Raw genomic sequence first — 21,855 nt, 5'->3', positions numbered from 1 at the left:
TGACAACAGAGTGGAGGATGGACCAGAGCAGGGAGAAAACTGTAGGAGACTGTGGCTATAACCTAAATGAATGGCAATAAAGACCTGAATGAGTGGTAGCTCTATAAACAGAAAGGAAAAGAGGTGAGAGATGCTGTGGAGGCAGAAATGTCAAGATTTGGAAACTGATTGATATGTGGAGTCAGGGAGAACAAGGAGTCAAAAGTACTGAGGTTACCAACCTGGAAGACTAGAAGGATGGTGGTGCCTTTGAAAGTACTAGGGAAATTTGGAAAAGGGAAGGGTTTATGTGGAGGGAAAATAATAAGTTCAGTTTGGGGTATGTTAAGTTTGGAATGGATAGGGAACTTCTAGTTTGAAATGTCCAATAAGCAACTGATGTGTACTAGAGCTCAGGGGACATAAATGACCAAAATATTGCTGTAAGATTATTAATCCTGCTATAAGGTATTATAGATTGGAGGAGGAGAGATTAGGACAGAGAGGACCACTTAGGATACTATTCCTGTAGGCACTAAGGAACAAGAGTTAGGATATGGGTAGTGACAGTGAGAAAAGGTGGGATGGATATAAGAGATATTACTATGGATAAGTGGGTGTATACCAAAGAAGGAGGCTAACTCCAATACTTCAAGTCTGAAAAATGAAGGCCCCACTGAGAGAAAAAGGGAGGTCAAGGTGATGAGCTGATTCTAGAGTGAAAAGTGGGGAGGGTAGAGAAGGTAACGAATCTTATATATTCACATGTTAACTAGATGTGACAATGTGACACTGAGTAGTTAACTTCAGTAAAATGGAAGACCCAAAAGGAAATGACATTGAAGGGGGGGTGGGGAGGGAAGAATGACAGAAGGCACCAAAAGACAATTTAGAGGGGATAAGAAAGAGGGAGCCATTGTAGGATTGTGAAGTAGGGCAGGATGGAAGGAAAATGAGCGTTCAAGGGAAATAAGTCTAACAATGATATGCAAAATTTGTTAGAGGGTAGGTAGACCGGAGACAGGGAGACCAAAGAAATGGAAAATACTATTTGGACCTAGAATAATATGCTATCTCTTCCTCTGTCTTAGTACTTTCTCTGGCACATAGTAGGCATTAATAAATGATTAATGACTGCCTAAGATAGCATTCCTATATTTTATCTCCAGGTTGGAGTGAGCTCTAGTTTTATGTGTGTTGGAGTAAAAAGTAAAGGAATTATAGGAATTAGAGCAGTGAAAGATGGGAGAGAAGACAGAAAAACTAACTTTATGCCCAGTCCCAGAGAGAAGTGGCTTAAAGCATTTGGTGCTTTTCTCAGCAACCCGTGAGAAAATAATGCCAAGATGACATTTGCCTAACAGTAACACAGCTAATAAGCATCAAAGCCAGGGGACTTCATGGTACCTGGCGGCTACAACTCCAAGGCTTCCTTTGGGCTGAGGAAGGAGAGGTCACTAGAGAATTGCTAGGCAACCTCTGCCCTACCTAAGAGATGTGTGTTCTGTGCTCAGTGATGTCAAGGATATTCTAGAACACTGTAATGTCAGTGAGGGGCAGGATTTGGGATGGTGAAATAAGCTGGAAAGATGTAATCAAAGAGGACTCTAAGGCAGGAAGGGCTTGAGGTGAGAGAAGAACTAGGAAGGGAAAAAGTTAAGGGAGGGCTGCACCCTCAGCAGGGGGTAGAAAATGATTTTTTTTTTTTATGATTTATATTTGAGAACACTCACTACTGAGGAGTCAGTGAATGACACAGGATGAGAAGACTAAAAACCTTTTCTTATATGGTATTTTAGGTAGGGATGTTGTTATAACTTTTTTTCATATTAGTTTGAATTTCTCAAGTGTGTACCTACTACTAGCCAGGTAATGGTTTCTCTCACAACTATCCGCACCTCATTCTGTAGCTCTATGTGGGCAATAATAACTGTGATTTCGGGCTGGCTACAGGCTTTGCCATAAATCTTTACCAAGTAGCCTCAGCACTGGTAGCACATTTATTTTGGTAAAGACAGAACCCTTCTCCTAGGCACCCTGGCTTGATACCTCAGAGTAATCTTTGACATCCTCTGTAACAACTCATTTATATATTTTAAAGTCTATATAAAGGTAATTTTCTCATTAAAAAACTGTGTAGTAAGTAGTACAATTACTATCTCCATTTTTAGATACAGAAACTGAGACTCACTGAGGTTAAGATGCAATTAAGCTGCCCAGAGTTGGTCATGCAGATAGTAGAATGACAGAGTTAGGACTCATATTCAAAGCTGACATAGTTGGACCTGCACTTTAGGGAGATCACTGTGAAAACTAGGCCACTATAGGAAAGACTTGAACCCAGGAGACCAACCAGAAAGGTGATTTCATTACTGTTTAGCACATAGTAGGCTTGTTGATTGATTGTTCCTAAGGTAAAATCTGAATTCTTGTTTAGCATTCAAAGCCATTCCCAACCTGACCCCAAACTACCATTTCACAAAATACACTTAGTATGCATTCCTCTCCTTCAAGCACTCCAGTCTAGCCAAACTGGCCTTCTGGCTATTCTTCACACATGAATGTCTGCCTGTCTCCCTGACTTTTCACAGACTCAGTGTCTGGAATGGATTCCTTCCCCACCTTCCACTCCTAGAATGCCCAGTTGATTTCAAGGCCCAGATAAACCTGCTACTTAATAAAGCCTTTATTGATCCTCCCAGCTGCTAGTGCTATCCCCCAACAAAACTAACATTTTTGTTTTGTTTTTACTTACAAGTGCACATGTTGTCTCCCCATCATAATATAAATTCCTCCATGGCAGGAACATTTCTTCTCTGCTTTGGATCCCCAGTGCCTAATAGAGTGCTTGGTGGAGGCCACCTGATACAATGGAGGGAGCACTAGGCTTAGAATCACAAGGTCTCAGTTCCTATCCTAACTCAGATATCTATTACTTGAGTAAACTGAGACAACTAGAACCTAGAACCTCTCTGAGTCTCCATTTCCTCAATTATAAAATGCAAGAGTCAGACTGAATGGCCTCTGAGATCCCTGCTAGGTGTTGGATCTATGATTCTAAAGTAGGCACTGGTAGTTATTGAGGGGCAATTAGGTGGTACAGTGGATCAAGTGCCAAGACCAGGCCTGGAGTCAGGAAGGCTCACATTTGAGTTCACATCTGGCTTCAGACACTTACTAACTGTGTGATCCTGGGTAAATCATTTAACCCTGTTTGCCTCCATTTCTTCATACATAAAACAAGCTAGAAAAGGAAATGGCAAACCACTCCAGTATCTTTTCCAAAAAAAAACAAAACCCAAAAGGGGTCAAGAGTTAGACACTTCTTGAGTCTGAAAGGACTCAACAACAACAAAAATACCTAGCGTTTGAACAATAAAAGACAGTAGAACCATTGGATATTAAAACTGGAAGGGATCTCAGAGATCATACTGTTGATGTATAGGGTCTAGGGGTGTGCGATACCCCAAAATACCAACATGCTGGGTCCTGCCTAATGAATTTGATTTGTCTTCTCTCAGCCAAAGTAAAGCAAAGTTTATTAAAGATTCACCATAATGGGTAGGTAGAATCTTAAGGAGCCTAAGTATCTGTGATGCTTGTATTGGACAAGCAGGCCAGAATAATCTGACACAGATTGAGTCTGCACTAGAGTGAATTCTCAGCCCCTACATGGAAGAAAGATGGATCTTATATTGAGGAGTGTGGGAGGATTTAGGGTGGTCAAGAGGAGGGGTCTGAGGAGGAGTCTAAGGAGGATGTTGAAGAACTGAGGTTAGACTCCAGGAATGGGAAATAACTGAAGGCTACCTGGAGATGACAGACAATGGAGGGCTAGGCTAGTTTAAGGGTAACAGGTTTGGGTATAGATATTTTGATAGGATCAAGGGTGGGAAGAAATTGGACAATGGAGGGCTATAATGAAAGGCTTATGATTGAAGATTCAATCAGAATTCAAGAGGTTTTCCAGAATCTGTACCCCATCAATAATCCATTTCCTTTATTTTATAGATAAGGACAATGAAATCCAGAGAGATAATGACTTGTTCAAGGTCACACAGGCAGTCAGGAAACAAAGCAGGCATTCAAACATAGATTCTTTGATTTGACAGCTAGCATTATTTCCAAGGCTTTTTTTTTTTTTTTAGCAAAATGCCAAGCTGCTTTACCCAGATTAAACATGGTTTCAGATGGTGGTATCACCAATAATGGCTTAGATGGCACAGGTTCTGGAGACCACTATCCTGATTCCCACTTGCAGTGATGAGTTTGGGTCTATACAGCAAGGTTAGCTACATCTCCCCTTAGAGTTCTAGGGTTATTTACTAAGATGATAATAGTAAACATAGTTGGTATAAAACATTTCCCCCAAAGTCTGTAACATACTCTCCACAGTACATACTTTCCAGAGAAAAGTGGACTCAAGCTTAGAGAGCACATGTAGCAAAGGAGTAACTCACAGCTTCTGAAAGTCTTTTTGCTGGAATGCTCAAAATGTTCCCCTGAGGTCTAGGGGAAGCCTTTGTGCAGGGCTCTTTGTAGAGCCTTGAATCCACTTTCCTCATCATGTCCAGTTTGCCCTTGGCTCGTAAAGCAGATATTGCTATCATTGCATCATTCTGCTGCTAGGATACTGAAGAAAAAGGTCAAATCCTCCGGGCCTTTTTGAATGTCTTGCTTGCAAAAAGGCTTCCCCAACCCAAAAATAATAAAGGAAAAAGAAAAAGGTTGAGAAATCAAGCCTCTCTTCTCAGAGGATAAGCACTTTGGATACCTGGGGGAGGAGGACTCATAAGTAGGGAGAGAAGGAATTTTCTAGACCAGTAGTCAAACCTTTCCTAAGTAGGAGCAGTCCATAAAGAAGAAAGTTATGGGGAAGTTAGGTGGCACAGTGAATATAGCACCGACCCTGAACTCAAGAGGACTAGAGATCAAATCCGACCTCAGACATTTGACACTTAACTAGCTGTGTGACCTTGGGCAAATCACTTAACCCCAATTGCCTTGCCTTTCCTTATCAAAAAAAAAAAAAAAAAGCTTATCTAGATGTGTGTTGCAATAAGAAGAAAAATCTACATCTATTTAAAAGAAAAAAATGAATATTTTTGAGCTATCAGTGTGTTCTAGATGAACTTCTATGCACTAATATTTTAGGTATATAAAATTCATACTCATAAGGGTACAGCAATACAGAAATTAATATTTAAGTATTCAAATAGGCAAGGGTTATCTTGAAAGAAATGGACTTTGAAGAGAACATTGGCAACAATAACTGTAAAATACACTTTTAAAAATGCTAACTTTCCTTTAGTCAACCTTGAAAACTAGGGCATCCAATAGCAAGAGTTCAGGGTAGAGAATCTCTCAGTGGGTCCTTAAAAATGTATACAGTTCAGTGCTTATCTTGCATGATTCCCCCACATACATCTGCTCCTCTGGAGCTATTCTCCCAACCCCAGGTCCACTACTCATTCCCAACCTAGTGAACAACTGAATTGTATTCTCAACCAGAAAAATTAAAAGACTCAGTGGTCTAATGTGACATATTATTAGGGCTGGTGTGAGATGGGACTCCCCTATATATATATATATAAGATGGCTTAAAAACAGCCTAAAACTTTGTTCACACCTAGACCCCCATACTTACAGATATTTAATTGCTTAAGAACAATCCAAGCTTTGCTCACATTGGTCAAATGAGGTATTGACTCCCACCTAACATAAGGGTTAATTGGAGCAAAGTGGTTTTGATGGTGTACAGGCTCTGGGAAACCCCTTGAACTCTGTATCTTCCCAATTGATGAGCCATTTGCCTGAGGTCATAAGCCTTTCATTATAGCTAGGCCTAAACCTAGCCTAGCCCTCCATTGTCCAGCTACTTCCCACACTTGATCCTATCAAAATATCTATATCCCCCCAAAAAAGCAAAAAAACATCTATACCCAGATCTGTTACCTTTAAACTAGCCTAGTCCTCCACTGTGTCGTCTCCAGGTAGCCTTCAGCTATTTCCCATTCCCGCAGTCTGACCTCAGTTCTATCAAAGATCCTCCTTAGACTTCTCCTCAAGACCCTCCCCAAGTCCCTCCTCTAGACCACCCCTAAGTCCTCCCACACCCCCTTCTCTATATAAGATCCATCTTTCCTCCATGAAGGGGCTGAGAATTCAATCTAGCTGCAGACTTACTGTTAGGTTATTCTGGCCTGCTTGTGCAATACAAGCAGCACAGATACTTGAGCTCCTTAAGAGTCTACTTTATTACTACATATCTACATTATGGCGAATCTTTAATAAACTTTCCCTTTACTTTCCCTGAGAGAAGACTTCAAGCCAATTCATTTGGCAGGACTCCGGCATGTTGACATTTTGGGGACTCTAGCAGTCCTAAACCTTAAAACTTAACAGTTTCAACTTTACACTCCCAAAAATGTAAACCTCAAAGAATAAAAAGATCCAGGTGTTCTAAAAACGCTTACCCCCACCCCCTTCCGGGTTGGGGCTTTCTTACCCCTCTCTAGGGTGGGTATTTTTTTTTCTCCCCACCCTTTTCCTTCGGAGAGTGCAACGGTCTGGAAGTTTTTCGTCAGTAAAGTCAGATGGAGCAAGGTTAATGTGACAATAACCCACTGCCCAGACTACCCGGCCCTGCAAATGTAGGGCACTGGAAGGACACCAAACGTTACTGTGCCACTATGCTTACAACCCTCCCCCCAACCCCTCCTTTTTCCGCTTGGCTGCCAGGGCCGCCAAGGCCTCCAGGCCCCGGATCTGTGGCCGCCATCCAGCCTCCGGCGTCGTCTTATATAGAGCGTGAAGAACATGAGCCAGCACGGGCCGGGAGGCACGCGCTCCCCTACACCGAGGCCACCACGATCCACAACCCTACCACTTAGCTCCCCTCCCCCCCCCCCCCCCCCGGCCACTGCTTTCATTGAGAAGACGCCTATTGATCACGTGAAAGCGCCGTGCGGGAGGCGTGACGTCATGGTGGACGCGGGCCAATAGGAGCCTCTGTTTATGTCGGGGTCATTTGAATATTCAAGATTGTGGCCCCCGTTCTGCCCGCCTGCGTTCCCTAGGTCCGCTTTCCGGGCCTCTAGCCAAGCCTGGAGGGAGGTGACGGTGGCTGAGGTGACGGCTGCAAAGGCGGCAGAGGCGGTGAAGGCAGGGAGTGCGGACGCAAGGGCTGTGGGCTCTGGGAGCCGGGGAAACCGAGGAGCCGAAGTACGGGCGGGGGGAAGCAGCCGCGCCGCGGTTGCCTTGAACCCCCCCCCCCCCCCCCCCCGGGCCCCCCCTTCTCTGTTGTTCCCCCCCCCCCCGACATCTGAGCTGCGTAGCTCGGGCCTGCCAGGGGAGCCAGGCCGCCGCCGCCGCCGCCGCCGCCGCTGCTGCCCGGCCCCGTCCTGGCCCAGCCTTCTGCTCTCGGGGGACATGCGGGAGAGAGAATGAGCCAGAGCGAAACGTTGGTGCATCTGTTTGCTGGAGGGTAAGGCCGGGAGGGAGTGGGGGCGGGCGGGGGGGCGGGATGGAGGGGAGAATAGAGAAAAAGAAAACCGGGGTGTGGGGGGTTCTGCAGAGCGGGGGAAGGAGGGCTGGGGGAGAGGGACGGCTTGGAGCCGCGGGGGGGAGGGAACCGCTGGGGAACTCACCGAGGGGGGGTGCGGAGCCCGTGGGGGGATTGAAATTAAAAAAAGATAAAAGATAATAATTAACAGTTTATCTGTCACACTTTGCCAAAATGCCTGGCGCATCCCTTCTTCTAAGGCCGGGGGTGGGGGGAGCGCAGTGGGCGGGGGTCCTGGCGGACTCGGGGGAGGGGGGAGGAGGCGGTAGCGGCCTCCAGGCCTCGCTCCCGGGGCCGCCGAGCCTTGTGTAGGCTTCGAGGCCTGGCAGGGGGTGACTCTGGGAGGGTGGGGAGGAGAGGAGGAGGAAGAACAAGGGAGAAGGGGAGGAAAACCCAGAAACCAGGCAGCCGGGGACAAAATGGGTGCTCTTGGAGTGGTCTGAGACTTCCGGGCCTGCCAGGGCTTCTGGCCCCGCTTGGTCCGGGTTCCGAGGAGGCTTTAGGAGCAGCCTAAGGGAAAAGGCTTCCCTCGCCGCAGCCGGGCTCTGCGGACCTGCTCCGTGCTTATGGATGGGGGGGGGGGGGACATGCCTGAGAGCCTACTGTGTGCAAGACGGGGGGCAGAGCTGAGACCCTGACGTGGGAGGCCCCCCCCCCCCGGGCCCAAATGTATTACCTAATGGGAAAACCTTAATGAATTCCTCTGTAGATAGGCTACGTTCCCTTTTGCTTTAATGGAGTTCATTGGGGAGGATTTCCATGGTTTGCCAATAGTTTGCCTGTGTTTACAGAAACTGGAACTGAAATCTCAGACTCCTGATGACTCTCTGTCCCTTTCCGTTATCTAATGAAGAAGATCATTTGTTTGCTTTTTTCTAAGGGATTTTAAGGAATATAATGGAATCTTACTATAATATCATAGAAGGCTATAAGTAAGGTCCTTTTGCATATTCCTCCTTCCTTAAACTAAATTCCTTAAGACAAGGTCAGAGGATCTTTTATGCTAAGTTTTATGCCACATAATTAAACAGTTCAAGACTGTGTAGTCAGCCTCATAAATGAGGTTGAGACACTAACTCTGTACTAGGCTTAATACAGTTAGGCACCTTAAAATGCCTTTGATAGTTCACTTTACAAATCTTTAACCTGAGGTAATGTTTTTTGTATCAATTGGAAGTGATAGAACTTTTTAGCATTTATTTAGACCAAGATTTTTTCCCCAAAGAAATGTTTGGCTTAGAAAGATGAACTGAATTGCTAATTAATGCACTTTTGTTAGGCCCCAAATAACCTGAGGACATTTTTCCTTTTTACTAGTTAAACCGCTTTTTAGTATCATCAATTTTGAACTGGAAAAGGCCTGAAGAGATCATCAAGCTCTGCCCTATCATTTTACAGAGAAGGGTAAAATTAATTGCCCAAATTGAGTCATATTGTAAGCTTTGGAACTGTGATTTGGATCTAGACATTTTAATATTAAGTCCCGTTTTCTTTTCACTAAACTTGTGCCTCACTTTGCAGGATCTATGAGTTTCAAAGAAAAAATTCTAACAATTTATTATCTTGGTAACAGTCATTTCAACTAAATCCAATTCTGAGTTCATATTAGATTAGGATCACTAGTCAATTATTTTGTTTATAAAGGAAAATCCTTCACACAGTTTGTTTTTTAAGTTTAATATTTTTTCCCCCACATCTTCAGTTTTATCAATGTGAGGATCTCCTTTTAACATTTTTATATTAACACATGTTCTTAAGAGTCCCATGGAGACAATGGAAGAACTAAGTGACTTGCCGGTGCTCAAGCAGGTTGTATATGTTAGAAACAGGACTTGAACCCTGGTCTTCCTGATTCAAAGACTGACCCTTTCTCAGACAAACTTTATTTTTAAGACCTAGAATATGAATCTAACAGATTTTTCAAGGATCAGAATTGTAGGAATAGAGACAAGGTAGCACGTTGTAAAGACATACTAGGAGTTAAAACAATGTAGATTTGAGACCATTAAATCACCTTAGACAAGTCCTTTAGAAAAACTCTTTGAGTCTGAGTTTTATGGAAATCAGAGACTGATGAACATTGGTCAAGTCTTTCACTCTTCTTTCCAGGCTTTCAGTGTTTTCATTACAAATTGAGATAACAAAGTGGTCCTTTAGGGGAGGATGGATTTACATTTTATTCTTTGTATATTCTGATGAGAAATGTGATGAAATAAATTTGGACTTGGGAATTCTGAGATCTAATTCTTGTTTTCGCAGTAACCACATAGGGAAAAGGAGAAATGTATCACTATTCTTATGGTCCAGGTTTTGGTAAGTTTGTGGATGAAATTGTGTTGACCAATTTAAAGCAATACCCTTAGTGTGGGGAACTTCTAGTGTTGAAACTCCCTCCACTGGTCTTGATCGACAAGTTCTTTGTAGCTTACAGTTTTAGTTGCCTGGGACCCTGAAGGGTTTGAGTGACTTGTCCCATGGTCACAAGCTGTGTATATCAGAAGTAGACCTTGAACTCTGGTCTTCTGACTCTAAGGGAGTGCTTCTAACCATTATACAAAGCTGCTCTGGTTATTATATGGATTAAATTATTAAAGATCATAAATGTTTTCAGAAATTGATAAGTTAAGTTTTATGAATACTATGATATTTCACAGTAACATTTAATTTTATTATCAGGAAAAATTTTTACACATTGGAATTTTTAAACTGCCAAGTAGTGCTTACTGATACATAATCAAGTAGGTAGTAGCTGTATTGTGTGTATATTGGCTTATCAGGATCACAGATTCAGAGATTTCTTGTAGCAAGCAGCATTGTTAAATTAGAAACATTTGAAAACTGGCATTGTAACTTGTATTCATCTGGCTTACTCACATGCATATATCCTGTGCTGCCCATAAGACACCCTTTGGTCTCATTATTGACAGAGTTAATTAATATTCAGAGTTGTTTGTAAGGTCTGTCTTTGAATCATTCTAGGTTTAGAAATAACTGGCTGCAAATTAACTTGTTGCTGCCGTAAAAAAAAAATGTGACCATGGTACAATTTTATCTATAATTTACATTTTGTGTCATTTTTGCAATTTTTTTTACAAAAAATAAAAGAAGCTGTATAGACTAAAATTTTTTTTTTCAAATTTTTGAGGGATTCAAAGTTCCAGTGGTTACTATTATATTGACTGTGCCTAGCTTTACATCATTTAACACAAATGGGAAGAGGGATGTTACATATTGGAAGAGATTGAAAAGAAACCAAAAATTTTGTGGCATATTTTAAATTTTGGTATGTTCTTTCCATTTTTCTATACAGTTTTTTCTGTAGTGAGAGAACTTTATAAATGTTAACAATATAAGATATTTATGATGGACTCTTAAACTATGCAAATTGCATTAGTTATTACAATGCTATTATATCAGAAATTGCTCCATTAAAAGTCATATATCTTAGGAATTTAAAATCTTGTTTGTTTAGATATTATCATTAAGAGTATGTGTTATGAAGACCTATATCTGTATATACACAGAGTATTCTGGTATTTGTGGTAATTTTTACATTCTTCCGTTTCCTCTTTAAACCTTCTTTAATATCTTTGTTTTTTGTTTTTACTTGCTTTCTTTTCCCCTTTTCCTTCTCCTTTATCTGTCTTAGCCTTTGAAGGAACAATTTCATTCTTTAGCATCATTCAGTACTTAGGACTGAAAAGATTACTGACCTTGTAGAGTATTTATAGATAGATCATCTGTCATTTATAGAAAGATCATCTCAATTGTGGTACAGTAAAAATAATAGCAGTGGATATTTGTCTGTTAATGTGAATGTATAGATGTTCTCACAATCGTAGTATTTATAGACATTTCCCTGAATCTGTGATCTTGCTTTGTGGATATTACCTTCATCAGTGCAGATTGCACCCCATCTGTACCTTCTGAAGCATCCTGTGCAGTTCTTGTCCATGATATCCCATAGTTCCTTCATAAAGGATCTGCCCCACATGTTAGCCTATACGAACATATAAATGAAAAATAACTGGAATAATAAGGATATTTGTGCAATTTTGCCCTAGTAAAACTGTAAAAAACATTTTAAAAGCCTTACAAATAAGAATATACCCAAATATAAAAGAAAATTAGGTGGGAAGCATAAAAATATAAGCTCTGCCTATATTACAATTTGTCTATAATTTTTTTAGGTTATGTTTGGAGGAATGAATTATGAGCATATTTAATTATATGTAGGCAGTCATTTACTTAACATAGTGATGTTGGGAGAGCAATAAGTGATGAATACAATAGGAAAGTGAATAAATGCAAAAGAGTATATAAATATAAAAGACTATGAACCTTGCAGGTCATTTGATCCAAGTCTTCATTTTTCACCATTGACATTAAAGCAGACTGACACCAGTGAAAACTTTATGTATGTAAAGATTATTTCGAACTCCTATCTAAGGCTTCTTTTCTTTAATTTAAATATAAAATGTTCTGTCTCTAATGTAACTGGTGATAATTTGGTTCTTATTGTACTTGTGTTAGCTATCTAAAACCACAGTGTGGTATGGTATGTCTTTAGATTTTTCTTTGATTCTCTGTCCCCACTTACCTTCCTTTCTCTTCTGATGCATCCCAGGACAGATCCAGTCCTGCAGCTTTTGGTTCTACTTAAGAGTCAAAAACTCTTGAAAAGACCAATCAATTGCATTGCCTGCTGAGTACATCTTATGATTCTGGCCCCATGTGAAACTGTTGGCCCTGCTTGGGCCGAGAAGCTTAGAATAGTAGTAAAGCTCAAAGCCACTCAACTCAAAACATGTCCAGCAAGCACTTTTGCACATAGAAATTCTTTGACATTTTTTTCATCACTAAAACTAATCTTTCCTTCCTTGTAATTCATTTAGAGTTACTAAACAACTGAATTTTATTTCAATAATACGGTTCAAAAATCTAAAGCTAAGGAAATACTAATATTGATACCTGTCTTTTGGCTTTTTCAGAAATTTAGTTGAGGGGCGCCTAGGTGTCACAGTAAATAGAGCACTGGCCCTGAAGTCAGGAGGACCTGAGTTCAAATCCGGTCTCAGATACTTAACACACTTATTTAGCTGTGTGACTTTGGGCAAGTCGCTTAACCCCAGTTGCCTTCCAAAAAAAAGAAATTTAGTTGAGTTTAATAAAACAGAATGATATTGGAGTGCTAATTAATGCTGGTAGTTAATTAAAATTTCTGATTATGGATTAATTGTTTAAACACTAGCCATTTTTGTTGAAAAATCTTACAAAAACTACATTTAACTGCCCAGGTTTAAGTATGAATATGCTCAGCATGATTCATTCTTTTTTTATGATTCAGAATATTGCAGTGCATCAGAGTAACAATTGGGAAACATCACTACAGATGTAATAAGAATTTTATTAATCCAAGAACATGTCCTGATAGTTGCTTTTTGTGTGTTCTGTTTTATTAAATAAATTTCAGGCATCAACTTGATTTCTCAGCATTTTATAGTTTATAAAATATGTAACTGGACATTTAAGTAACAACGTACATGTAGTTACTTAATTGTTCAATTTAATTATCAGCTCAAAAAATGAAGCAATCTTTTTAAAAGTAGTTTTTCCTCTTGAACTAAAATCTTATACATAATCTCTTGTTTTTCCTCCCACTGTTAAGGCTCAAAATGGAAGCAGCCTGCCATAGTAGTTAGTCAGAAAGACCAGGGTTCAGGTCTTTGGACACTAGTTTTGCAACCCTGAGTAATTCACTTAATCTTTCAGGGCACTAGGAAGCTCTCTGAGACTATAAATTGCAGAAAAGTTGCCAGCCTGCCAAAGGAAGTTAGTCTCTCATTTATTAGTTAATACTATTTAGTTAGCACTAAAGCAACCCATTCCTCTATTCTGTTTTCATTAAATTAGTTACATATTGATTAGCTGTGTAGGAAGAGTATAAAATATAGTATGCTATTTTTTCAAGTTATCAGAGGTTTAATTTTTTTTTTAAAGCAATTGGGGTTAAGCAACTTGCCCAAGATTACACAGCCATTTTTTTTGTCTGGGTGTTAAGTATATGAGGCTGGAACTGATCCTGGGTCCCCCTGACTCCGGAGCCAGTGCTCTTACTCATTGCACCTACTCATTGCATCACCTAGCCACCCCCAGAGGTTTAATTTTATCAGAAGCCATAGCATTAGTATGTCTATGTCCTATTTAAATCTTCGGGTACACATTACATTGTAAAAAAGTTTTATAAAATTTCTCGTAATTTATGGATTCATTCTTTTTTTTTTTGCTAGATGTATTTACAAACTTCTCCTTTCCAAAATACACAGGCTAATTGTATTTGCTGGTAACTTTGTTTTGTTTTGTGTTTTTATTTTGTCTTTCAGTTAGATTTGAGCCAGGTTGTTTCATTTAGAACCAATCATAAAATACAGTTTAAGTACTGTAATTTAGTTACTTGCAAAGAGTTTATTAGAATAGATATGTTTTCTGTTCTTAGATGTTATTTAAAAATATGAAAACTTCCTTCTGGCTAAATAAACTTAAAACAAGTGGCACTCTTGGTCATCATCAATGTTTGTCTCCACTGCCTTTATCCCAATAGTAAATAGATCTGAAGAGATCATGTTTTCCCTCTATGACAGAAGTAAAGGAAATAGTTCAAAACTGTTTTAATATTTTTGGTATTTTCACTCTTTCATCAGATCGCCAAACTGCCATATTAAACATTCCTTACTTAACATGGGGATAATGAAGAACTATTCATTCTCTACTATTAATAGCTCACAAATGTCCATGAATTTTAATGTACTAGATGGAGTGTGGAGTCTTGGATAAAGGGCGGCCTCCTTTGGAGTTAGGATGACCTAGGTTCATATTTTGTCTGTGACACACATTGGCTGTGTAACCCAGGGCAAGTTATTTAACCTCTCATGGGCTCCCACATCTTTCCAAGACTGTAAAGTGCTGAACAGTTGCCAGTTTACATTGGTAGAGTTTATTAACCTAGAAATCACAAGACCAAAAAAATTTAGTTAACTGGCAGGAAAAAAAAAAGGGTGGCTTTTCTAGACTTCAGTTTCCTTTACATTGTAGGACTTCTGTGATGTCAGAGGATGCCTCTCATTTTTAAAATGCTGCAAATCTTACAGTTGAGTCTTTAATTTAAAAATAAAAACTTTTGACAGGTATATTTTGTTAACTCATTTCCAGAATGAATGTTCTACTTTAGTCAGTGATCAATACAATATTAGTATTTAATCCATTCCTATATTATGTACATTTTGTATGTGAACAGGTCATAAGACAAGGTCTGTAGCTTCTGTTTCTATTTAAATGTCTCCCCAAACTGTGTAACATAGATAATACTTGATTTTGTACTTGTACCTGTTGGGTCTAATGTAAAAATGTCTTTTTCATGTACTTAGCTGTTAGACTATGTAAAGCATAGCCTATTATGTAAGTAAATGTTTACTAAACACTTTCAAAGATAAGAGGGTGGCTTTAGGTTGTAGTTTGGAAGAGTGGGATATAGGATCAAAAAGCACAATTGATTATATTCCCTCAACAAGTGGTTGAGCTAGTCAGTACTTAAAACAGTTTTAGGAGGATATATTTTAAAAGTTGGTTCCTAATGATTTCTCATAGTTGCTAGAATGGTCTTCTGTTTCAGTATGGTAAAAAACCACTAAGTATTCCAAATTGACTGAAAACCTCATCTCAGTTTTGTTTTTACTTTAAAGATAACTAAATAGAGTTATAAATACTGGTAAAGACAAATTTTAACTAAAATACTGAGACTGGTTCAAGAAGCACCACAAATTTAGTGTCTTTATTATTCAATGTGTATTATTAGGCCATAGCAATGTTCCCTCCAAAATTCATAGCTATAATTCAGTCTCCATTATTATAAATTGTAATATGTAATTTATACACCATGTGGAAAAAGCTGACCTTTTATAAATAGACCTTGTCCAGTTATAGAAAGCCATTTAATACCTTTAATTCTTTCTTAAAATAAGAACAATACACTTTTTTAATGCCTGTTTAGCAGAAAGCAGTTCCACTGTGTTTCCTTTCCATCAAAATAAAGTTCTCACAACTTGAATGTCTCAGATGTCTTTTAGTGAGTTTTATTTGCTAGTTTGTTCAACAAAGTTCCGGTCATAGATAACTTAGAAATCTTTCAAATACACACTCAATTGATTTTGAATGAGGCCACGTTATATTATTTTGCTGAGAATGTAGTGGCTGTTAGGCCATTTTTAAGTAAGCCAATGTAGAAATTGATGGTATTTCCACACATTTGTATTCTGGAAGTTCTTGAATTGGAGGAAAATATGTGTAATTAGACCCGGAAATAATCATAGTTCACATTGTATATGGCACTTTTCTCTCAGCAGCCCATTGAGGTAGGTAGTACAAATATTACTTTTATACAAACATGAGGAAGCTGAGGCCAACAGATTTAAGTGAATTTTCCAGTATCTTGAAATGTTGGAGCTCACACTAAATCCTAGATCTTATTAGTTCATGGCTTATTACGGACATTTTCTTGAAAATTGATAAAGTACAGTTCTCAATTCTTTGCTGTTTTCAATAAACTAATTAGGAACTTTCATTTAATATCCTTATTGGAAATATTTGTGCTATTTTTTAAAAAAGAAATACTTGGTTTCTTCTATTTCCATGTCCTTTTTAAATAACATTTCAAAAATACTATAACTGTGTTTTTGTTTGTTTTTTTGAGACTGGATCTCCTATCTCACCCAAGCTGAAAGTACATTGGCCGTTCACACCTCCAATTCTACTACTTGTTGACACAGAAGCTTTGGCCTTCTCTGTTACTGGCCTGGGCCACTTTTCCCTTCCCTTAGCAGTTTGGTGTCCCTATCCCCACTCCTATGAGACTCATTCCATTGGGTGCCAGACTTAGTATAGATATATAATTAGTTTTAGCCCTACTCCATCTCAGTTTTCCCAAGCTCAAATGATTCACCAGCTTTGCTGTCTTCCTGGTAGCAAGGATTACATGAGCCATTTGCAACTCATTTTTTAAACATTTTGTAAAATAGAGTATTTGGACATTTAGTTATATTTGACAGGCATAAACAGTAGTATCCTTAATGCTTGGTTTCCTCTCTAGATATTTCAGAGGTCTTTTTTCCCCTCTGTTTTCATTCTTTTCCCCTCACTATGTGCCTAAAAATTAAGGAAACTTTTTCAAATGTAAAGAGATTTGAAACTTTTTTTCCTCCAGATAATTTTCTTCAATACAGATGAGAGATGTGACAAAAAATAAAAATCACTCACCTGTTTCTTCCCTGCTCAGAGGTATCTCTTATAGTTGGGCATCTGGGAGAGGGCAGGGGCTATATATGGGATATAAGTAAATATTTTCAGGGACAAGTAGAGCAACAATTATTTCTGTATTTTCTTATCTGCAGGTGTGGGGGAACTGTTGGAGCAATTCTAACATGTCCACTGGAAGTTGTGAAAACAAGGCTACAGTCCTCCTCTGTGACACTTTACATCTCTGAAGTACAACTGAACACCATGACTGGTGCTAGTGTAAACCGGGTAACTAGAGTCTCTCCCGGACCTCTCCATTGTCTAAAGTATGTATGATATTCATGTAGTTTCCTCAGTCTGTCAATAATACTATAAGTAGATCTTGGCATGTTATATATAATTTACCAAATTTGATACATTTAAAAACTATTCGGTAGGCTTAGAGAAGCTATTCTGTGTATTCAGATTATTTCAGTTAATGGTATTATAAATTTCTGGTTGAATTGTGTAGATAGAATTGATGGAATCCTAATAAAGCTGCACCCAGCCCCAATATCCCAACTTCATTATAGGCCCCAATGAACAGCAGACCCACTGTACTACCTAGCCTCCAAACACCCCACACCACCACTCCCCATTACCCCCCCCCACCCCCCCCCCCCCCGCCAATGTCCTAACTTCTTTATAATATGCCTCACTGCTCACTAGAACAACAGGTGTGTCCATGAACTCATAGTTCTCTCAGAAAAAGCAGGTGTGTCCATGTGATGGTATCCCAACCATTGCCTCCACCTAGTCACTGACCCCAGACCCATTCCCACAGAAACAGGTGTGTCCATGCACTCAACCACAACCACATCCATCTAGTCCCAGAGAGGACCACAATAGTCAGCCCATCAGAAAGCAGCACTGCCAGGATACTCAAGCAGGATGTGTACCCCAAAACAATAAAAAGGACTGTCCCTAAGTAGGCACCTGCACAGTAATAGTAAAGAAGTGACCTAGAGTAAACTTAAGACAGGGAGGCGTATTATAATATCATCATACATAGGTACCCTGCCATGGGTTTTTCTGTATGCATTGTGGGTATTCGCATCTGCAGATCCATTATGGCTGGGACCCTTCCTCCATTACCTAATCCCTTAACAAACCCCTCCTGCCCTTTTTCATATTCATGATTTCTGTTACATAATTGCATGTTTACCCTATAAAAAATCCATCTTGCTTTCTCTGAAATTGCTGGTTCCTCTTGGAATTTAGCCCGCTTCATGAGAGGTATCAATCTCAATAAATGCCTATACTTAGATTAGAGGTGGTCTGACTGAATTCTTTGAAATGGTCCCATTACAACACATTATGAAACCCCAACAATTTTGGCCCTAGGTGTGGGCAAAGTTTAAACAACAACAGTTTTTTGGCATGGGCAGAGCCCCTACCACAGCAGAATAAAGGAACTATTAATTCTCAAATCATGTGTATTTGAGTTCTATTTTTGTACTCAGGCAGAAGAACAAAAATGTATCTTCTCTTGCATTAGGTTAATGAGTTATGTAATGTTTATTTAAGTACCAATATTATTTTACTTTGTTTAATACTTTAGTTTTTCAAAAGTTACATATTGTGAGCCAGATAATTTAAATTGATACTAATATTTGCATGCAAGTATATAGATAGCACAATTTCATGTATATATTGGTATTTTAGTAACAACAAAATGATTTATTGGTCTGAAAATAGTATTCATTGTTTTTGCCTCCTGATAAAATGTGTTTTCTAGTAACAAATAAAATTATCCAATGTTAAGCTTTGCTAAAAAAAAAAAACCTCAACTTGATAGACAAAAAATAATAGCAATCGTTTTCATGTTTTAAGATAGCTAGAACTTAAAAATGAGTTAGGAGTTTTCCTGACATTTTTAGAATATCCTAAGTTTCTTAGAATCAAAAATGCCAAAAAGTTGATAACCAACAAAAGATCATTAATTGCCTACCTATTACGTGTTAGGCAGTGGAAATACAAATACAAAAATGAAACATGTCTTTATTCAGAGAACTTTCAACAGTCTTTCCTTGTACATTTCAAAAAATAGAAAAATCATTGAAGATTAGTTTTTTTCAAGACTGCTTATGTAACCAAATGTTTTATGTGTCTGAGTTCATCAGACATTTAGGACTAGATCTATTTGAACTAAGTTCAGTAATGTTTACTTTTTAGTAGCAAAAGAAACTCATCATGTGTTGCCCTTTGCCATAAGAAGATTTCACCTGCTTGTCCTTTCCTTTGTTAAACTGACTAAATTAAAGGGCTATTCAGATATTTTTTCAAACTTAAGAAAGAGAATGTTTTCTAGAAGATCATTTATATCTAGCAGTAGATGCTGCTAGAATGGTCTCCTCTTTCAATATGGTAACTAAATAGAGTTATAAACACTGGTAAAGACAAAGTTTAGCTAAAATACTGAGACTTGTTCAAGAAGCACCAGAAATTTAGTGTCTTTATTCTTCAATATGTATTATGCCATAGCAGTGTTCCCCCTCAAAATTCATAGCTATGATTCAATCTCCATTATTATAAACTGTAATATGTAATTTATACCCCATGTGGAAAAAGTTGACCTTTTATAAATAGACCTTGTCCAGTTATAGAAAGTGACACCTCTCCTTAAAATATGTTTCTTCTTTGATGTGTGTGACATTCTATTTTTTAAAATTCTTTTTCATCTCTCTGGTTATTCCTTCTTTGGCTCTTCCTTACCACCACTGCTTGCCCCACTTTCTTCTTAACTTTCTGTTAATTGTAGAAATTTTTCCAGACCCTCAGTTCTTCTGTCCTTACAATTCACTCCCACAGGGACAGTGTGCATTCCAGTGGTTTCAGCTACACAGGTGACTCTTATTACATCTGAGCCTCATCTCACCCTGTTGCTTGCTTTCTCCCCCTGCACCAGTGTTCCATTCCATTTAAGATCATCTCTGAGATGTTCTTGACCTGATTTGTTCATTCTTCTATCTTAATGCTTATGTCATCAACTCTGACTGAAAATACCCTTTCCTCTTCACCAGTCTGTTACCCTCCAGAAAACCTGTTTTATGATTGACTTACCTGTTCTGTTCATTCCACTGCTCAGCAGCATAAATTACATTCACATTTCTTCCATTGCTCTATAATATTCTTACGTTACTGTTTTGTCTATAATCTTTCTATAAAGCTAGATGGAAAATTTCTGTGGTTCAAAACCCCCAAACTCAGGTGATTCATCAGCCTAAATTTCCCCCAATAGTAGGAATTACAGACATGTACTACTAACCACAAATAATGTTTTTAAAGGGGAAGATTTTAAAAATAATTTAATGGAAAAAAATTAGCAGAATTGATTACTGCATCCAAAAAAAATCTGAAAATGTGTGAAAAGTAACGCAACCATGGATATCCCACCTCTGTAAAGAGGTGGAATTGGATGTGTTTTCTTATCCCTTCTTTGGAGCCATACTTTTTCTTTGTAATTTTGATTGTGTTTTGTTGCATTTCTATTGTAGGCATTCTGCATACCATTTTCTTGCCTCTTCTTACTTCACTCTGAGTCAGTTCATAGAAATCTTTCCATGCTTTTCTGTATTCATCACATTGTCACTTAAAGCACAGTACTGTTTCATTATATTCTTATTTCATCTTCCCCCAATTAGTAGACATCTACTTTGTTTCCAGCTCTTTGATATCACAAAAAGTGCTACTATAAAATTTTGGTATGTAAGGGGGAGTTTCTTATCAGTGGCCTCCTTGGGCCCTAAGTCCAGTCTAGTGATGGAATCTCTGAGTCAGAAGGTATGGACATTTTAGTCATTTTATTTGAATAATTCCAAATTGCTTTTCAAAATAGTCAACCTGATTCAGAGTTCCACCAACAATGTACTAATGTGTCTCTCTTCCCATAATTCCACTTTCAGGAAGGAATATGAAACCAGTATATAAGTCTTAGCATGAGGTAGCTAAATGAAGCCTTCCATAACCTTTTAGATAGTTCTTGGAAAAGAAAATTGATAAGAAAGAAAAAGAACAGTATCAAATTAAAGTATACACATATGATTTTTTTATTTAAAATATTTTTATGTCAAACTTTACATTCTTTATAAAATCTTCTCTTTTTCTCTTTCAGGATGATCTTGGAAAAAGAGGGTTCTCGTTCTTTGTTCAGAGGATTAGGCCCTAATTTAGTAGGAGTGGCCCCTTCCAGGTAAAAATAAAAATAGTAAGCAAAAACATTGTTTTTCCATGTTTCAAGATAAATGAATTTTAACAACTAAATGGACTGAAAACACTTTTTGGAAATGTTTTTAGGGTCCTTGTTTTATCTCCTTTAAAAGTTAAAAAAGGGGGGGCAGCTAGGTGGTGTGGTGAATAGAGCACTGGTGCTGGAGTCAGTAGGACCTGAGTTCAAATTTGGCCTCGGACACTTAACACAAAACTAACCATGTGACCTTGGGCAAGTCACTTAACCCCAATTTCCCTACCTCTCCCCCTCCAAAAAGCAAAAAAAAAAAAGTTAAAAAGAATTCATACTGTATTAAGAAGTTTGGGAATAATGGAGTTTTTTGGCCACCTTTATCTTCTCTTATTCCCACATAATCTACTTTTTATTATTAATACTAATAGGAATAATTATGTAGATTAACACTTGAAAGAACCCATAATTTAAGATATAAAATATAAATCCTTGGTGTGGAGGATCTGGGTACCAGTGAGGAAAGTGTATAACAGAGAAGTCCTTGAATTTTTATACCAGCCAACCTCTTTTATCTTTGGAAATCTCCCTATCTTTAGCTGTCCTCCCTAGGGAGATAAATCTTACCATTTGTTCTCCCATACCTGAAATCTTGATGCATTTGACTCTTTCCTTCCTACTTCATGTCTTTTGGATTGTGCTTCCTCAGCATCTCTTAGATCCTTCTCCTTTTCTGTTTCTGCTACCCTAAAGTAGACTCATTAATTCATTCTTGAATTATTGCAGTTGCCTCATAACAAGTTCT

The 21,855-nt window shown here is 38.6% G+C and overlaps 1 protein-coding gene across 1 annotated transcript in view; it reads left to right on the top strand.

Moving 5' to 3' along the window:
• Positions 1 to 7,312: 7,312 nt before the first annotated feature.
• Positions 7,313 to 21,855, top strand: part of SLC25A36 (solute carrier family 25 member 36) — a 54,686-nt gene continuing 40,143 nt past the window's right edge. The window contains exons 1-3 of the mRNA XM_069107316.1: positions 7,313 to 7,465; positions 16,987 to 17,157; positions 20,985 to 21,062. Coding sequence (XP_068963417.1) covers positions 7,425 to 7,465; positions 16,987 to 17,157; positions 20,985 to 21,062 — 290 coding nt within the window. The 5' untranslated portion in view covers positions 7,313 to 7,424. The remainder of the gene's footprint in view (positions 7,466 to 16,986; positions 17,158 to 20,984; positions 21,063 to 21,855) is intronic.

The sequence above is a fragment of the Petaurus breviceps genome, unplaced genomic scaffold, assembly GCF_028583685.1.
Source record: "Petaurus breviceps papuanus isolate PSGF00001 unplaced genomic scaffold, PetGlider_PUasm1.0 89824, whole genome shotgun sequence".
Taxonomy (NCBI): Eukaryota; Metazoa; Chordata; class Mammalia; order Diprotodontia; family Petauridae; genus Petaurus; species Petaurus breviceps.
Note: the sequence above shows the minus strand (reverse complement) of the source record. Positions and strands in the feature narration are given on the sequence as shown.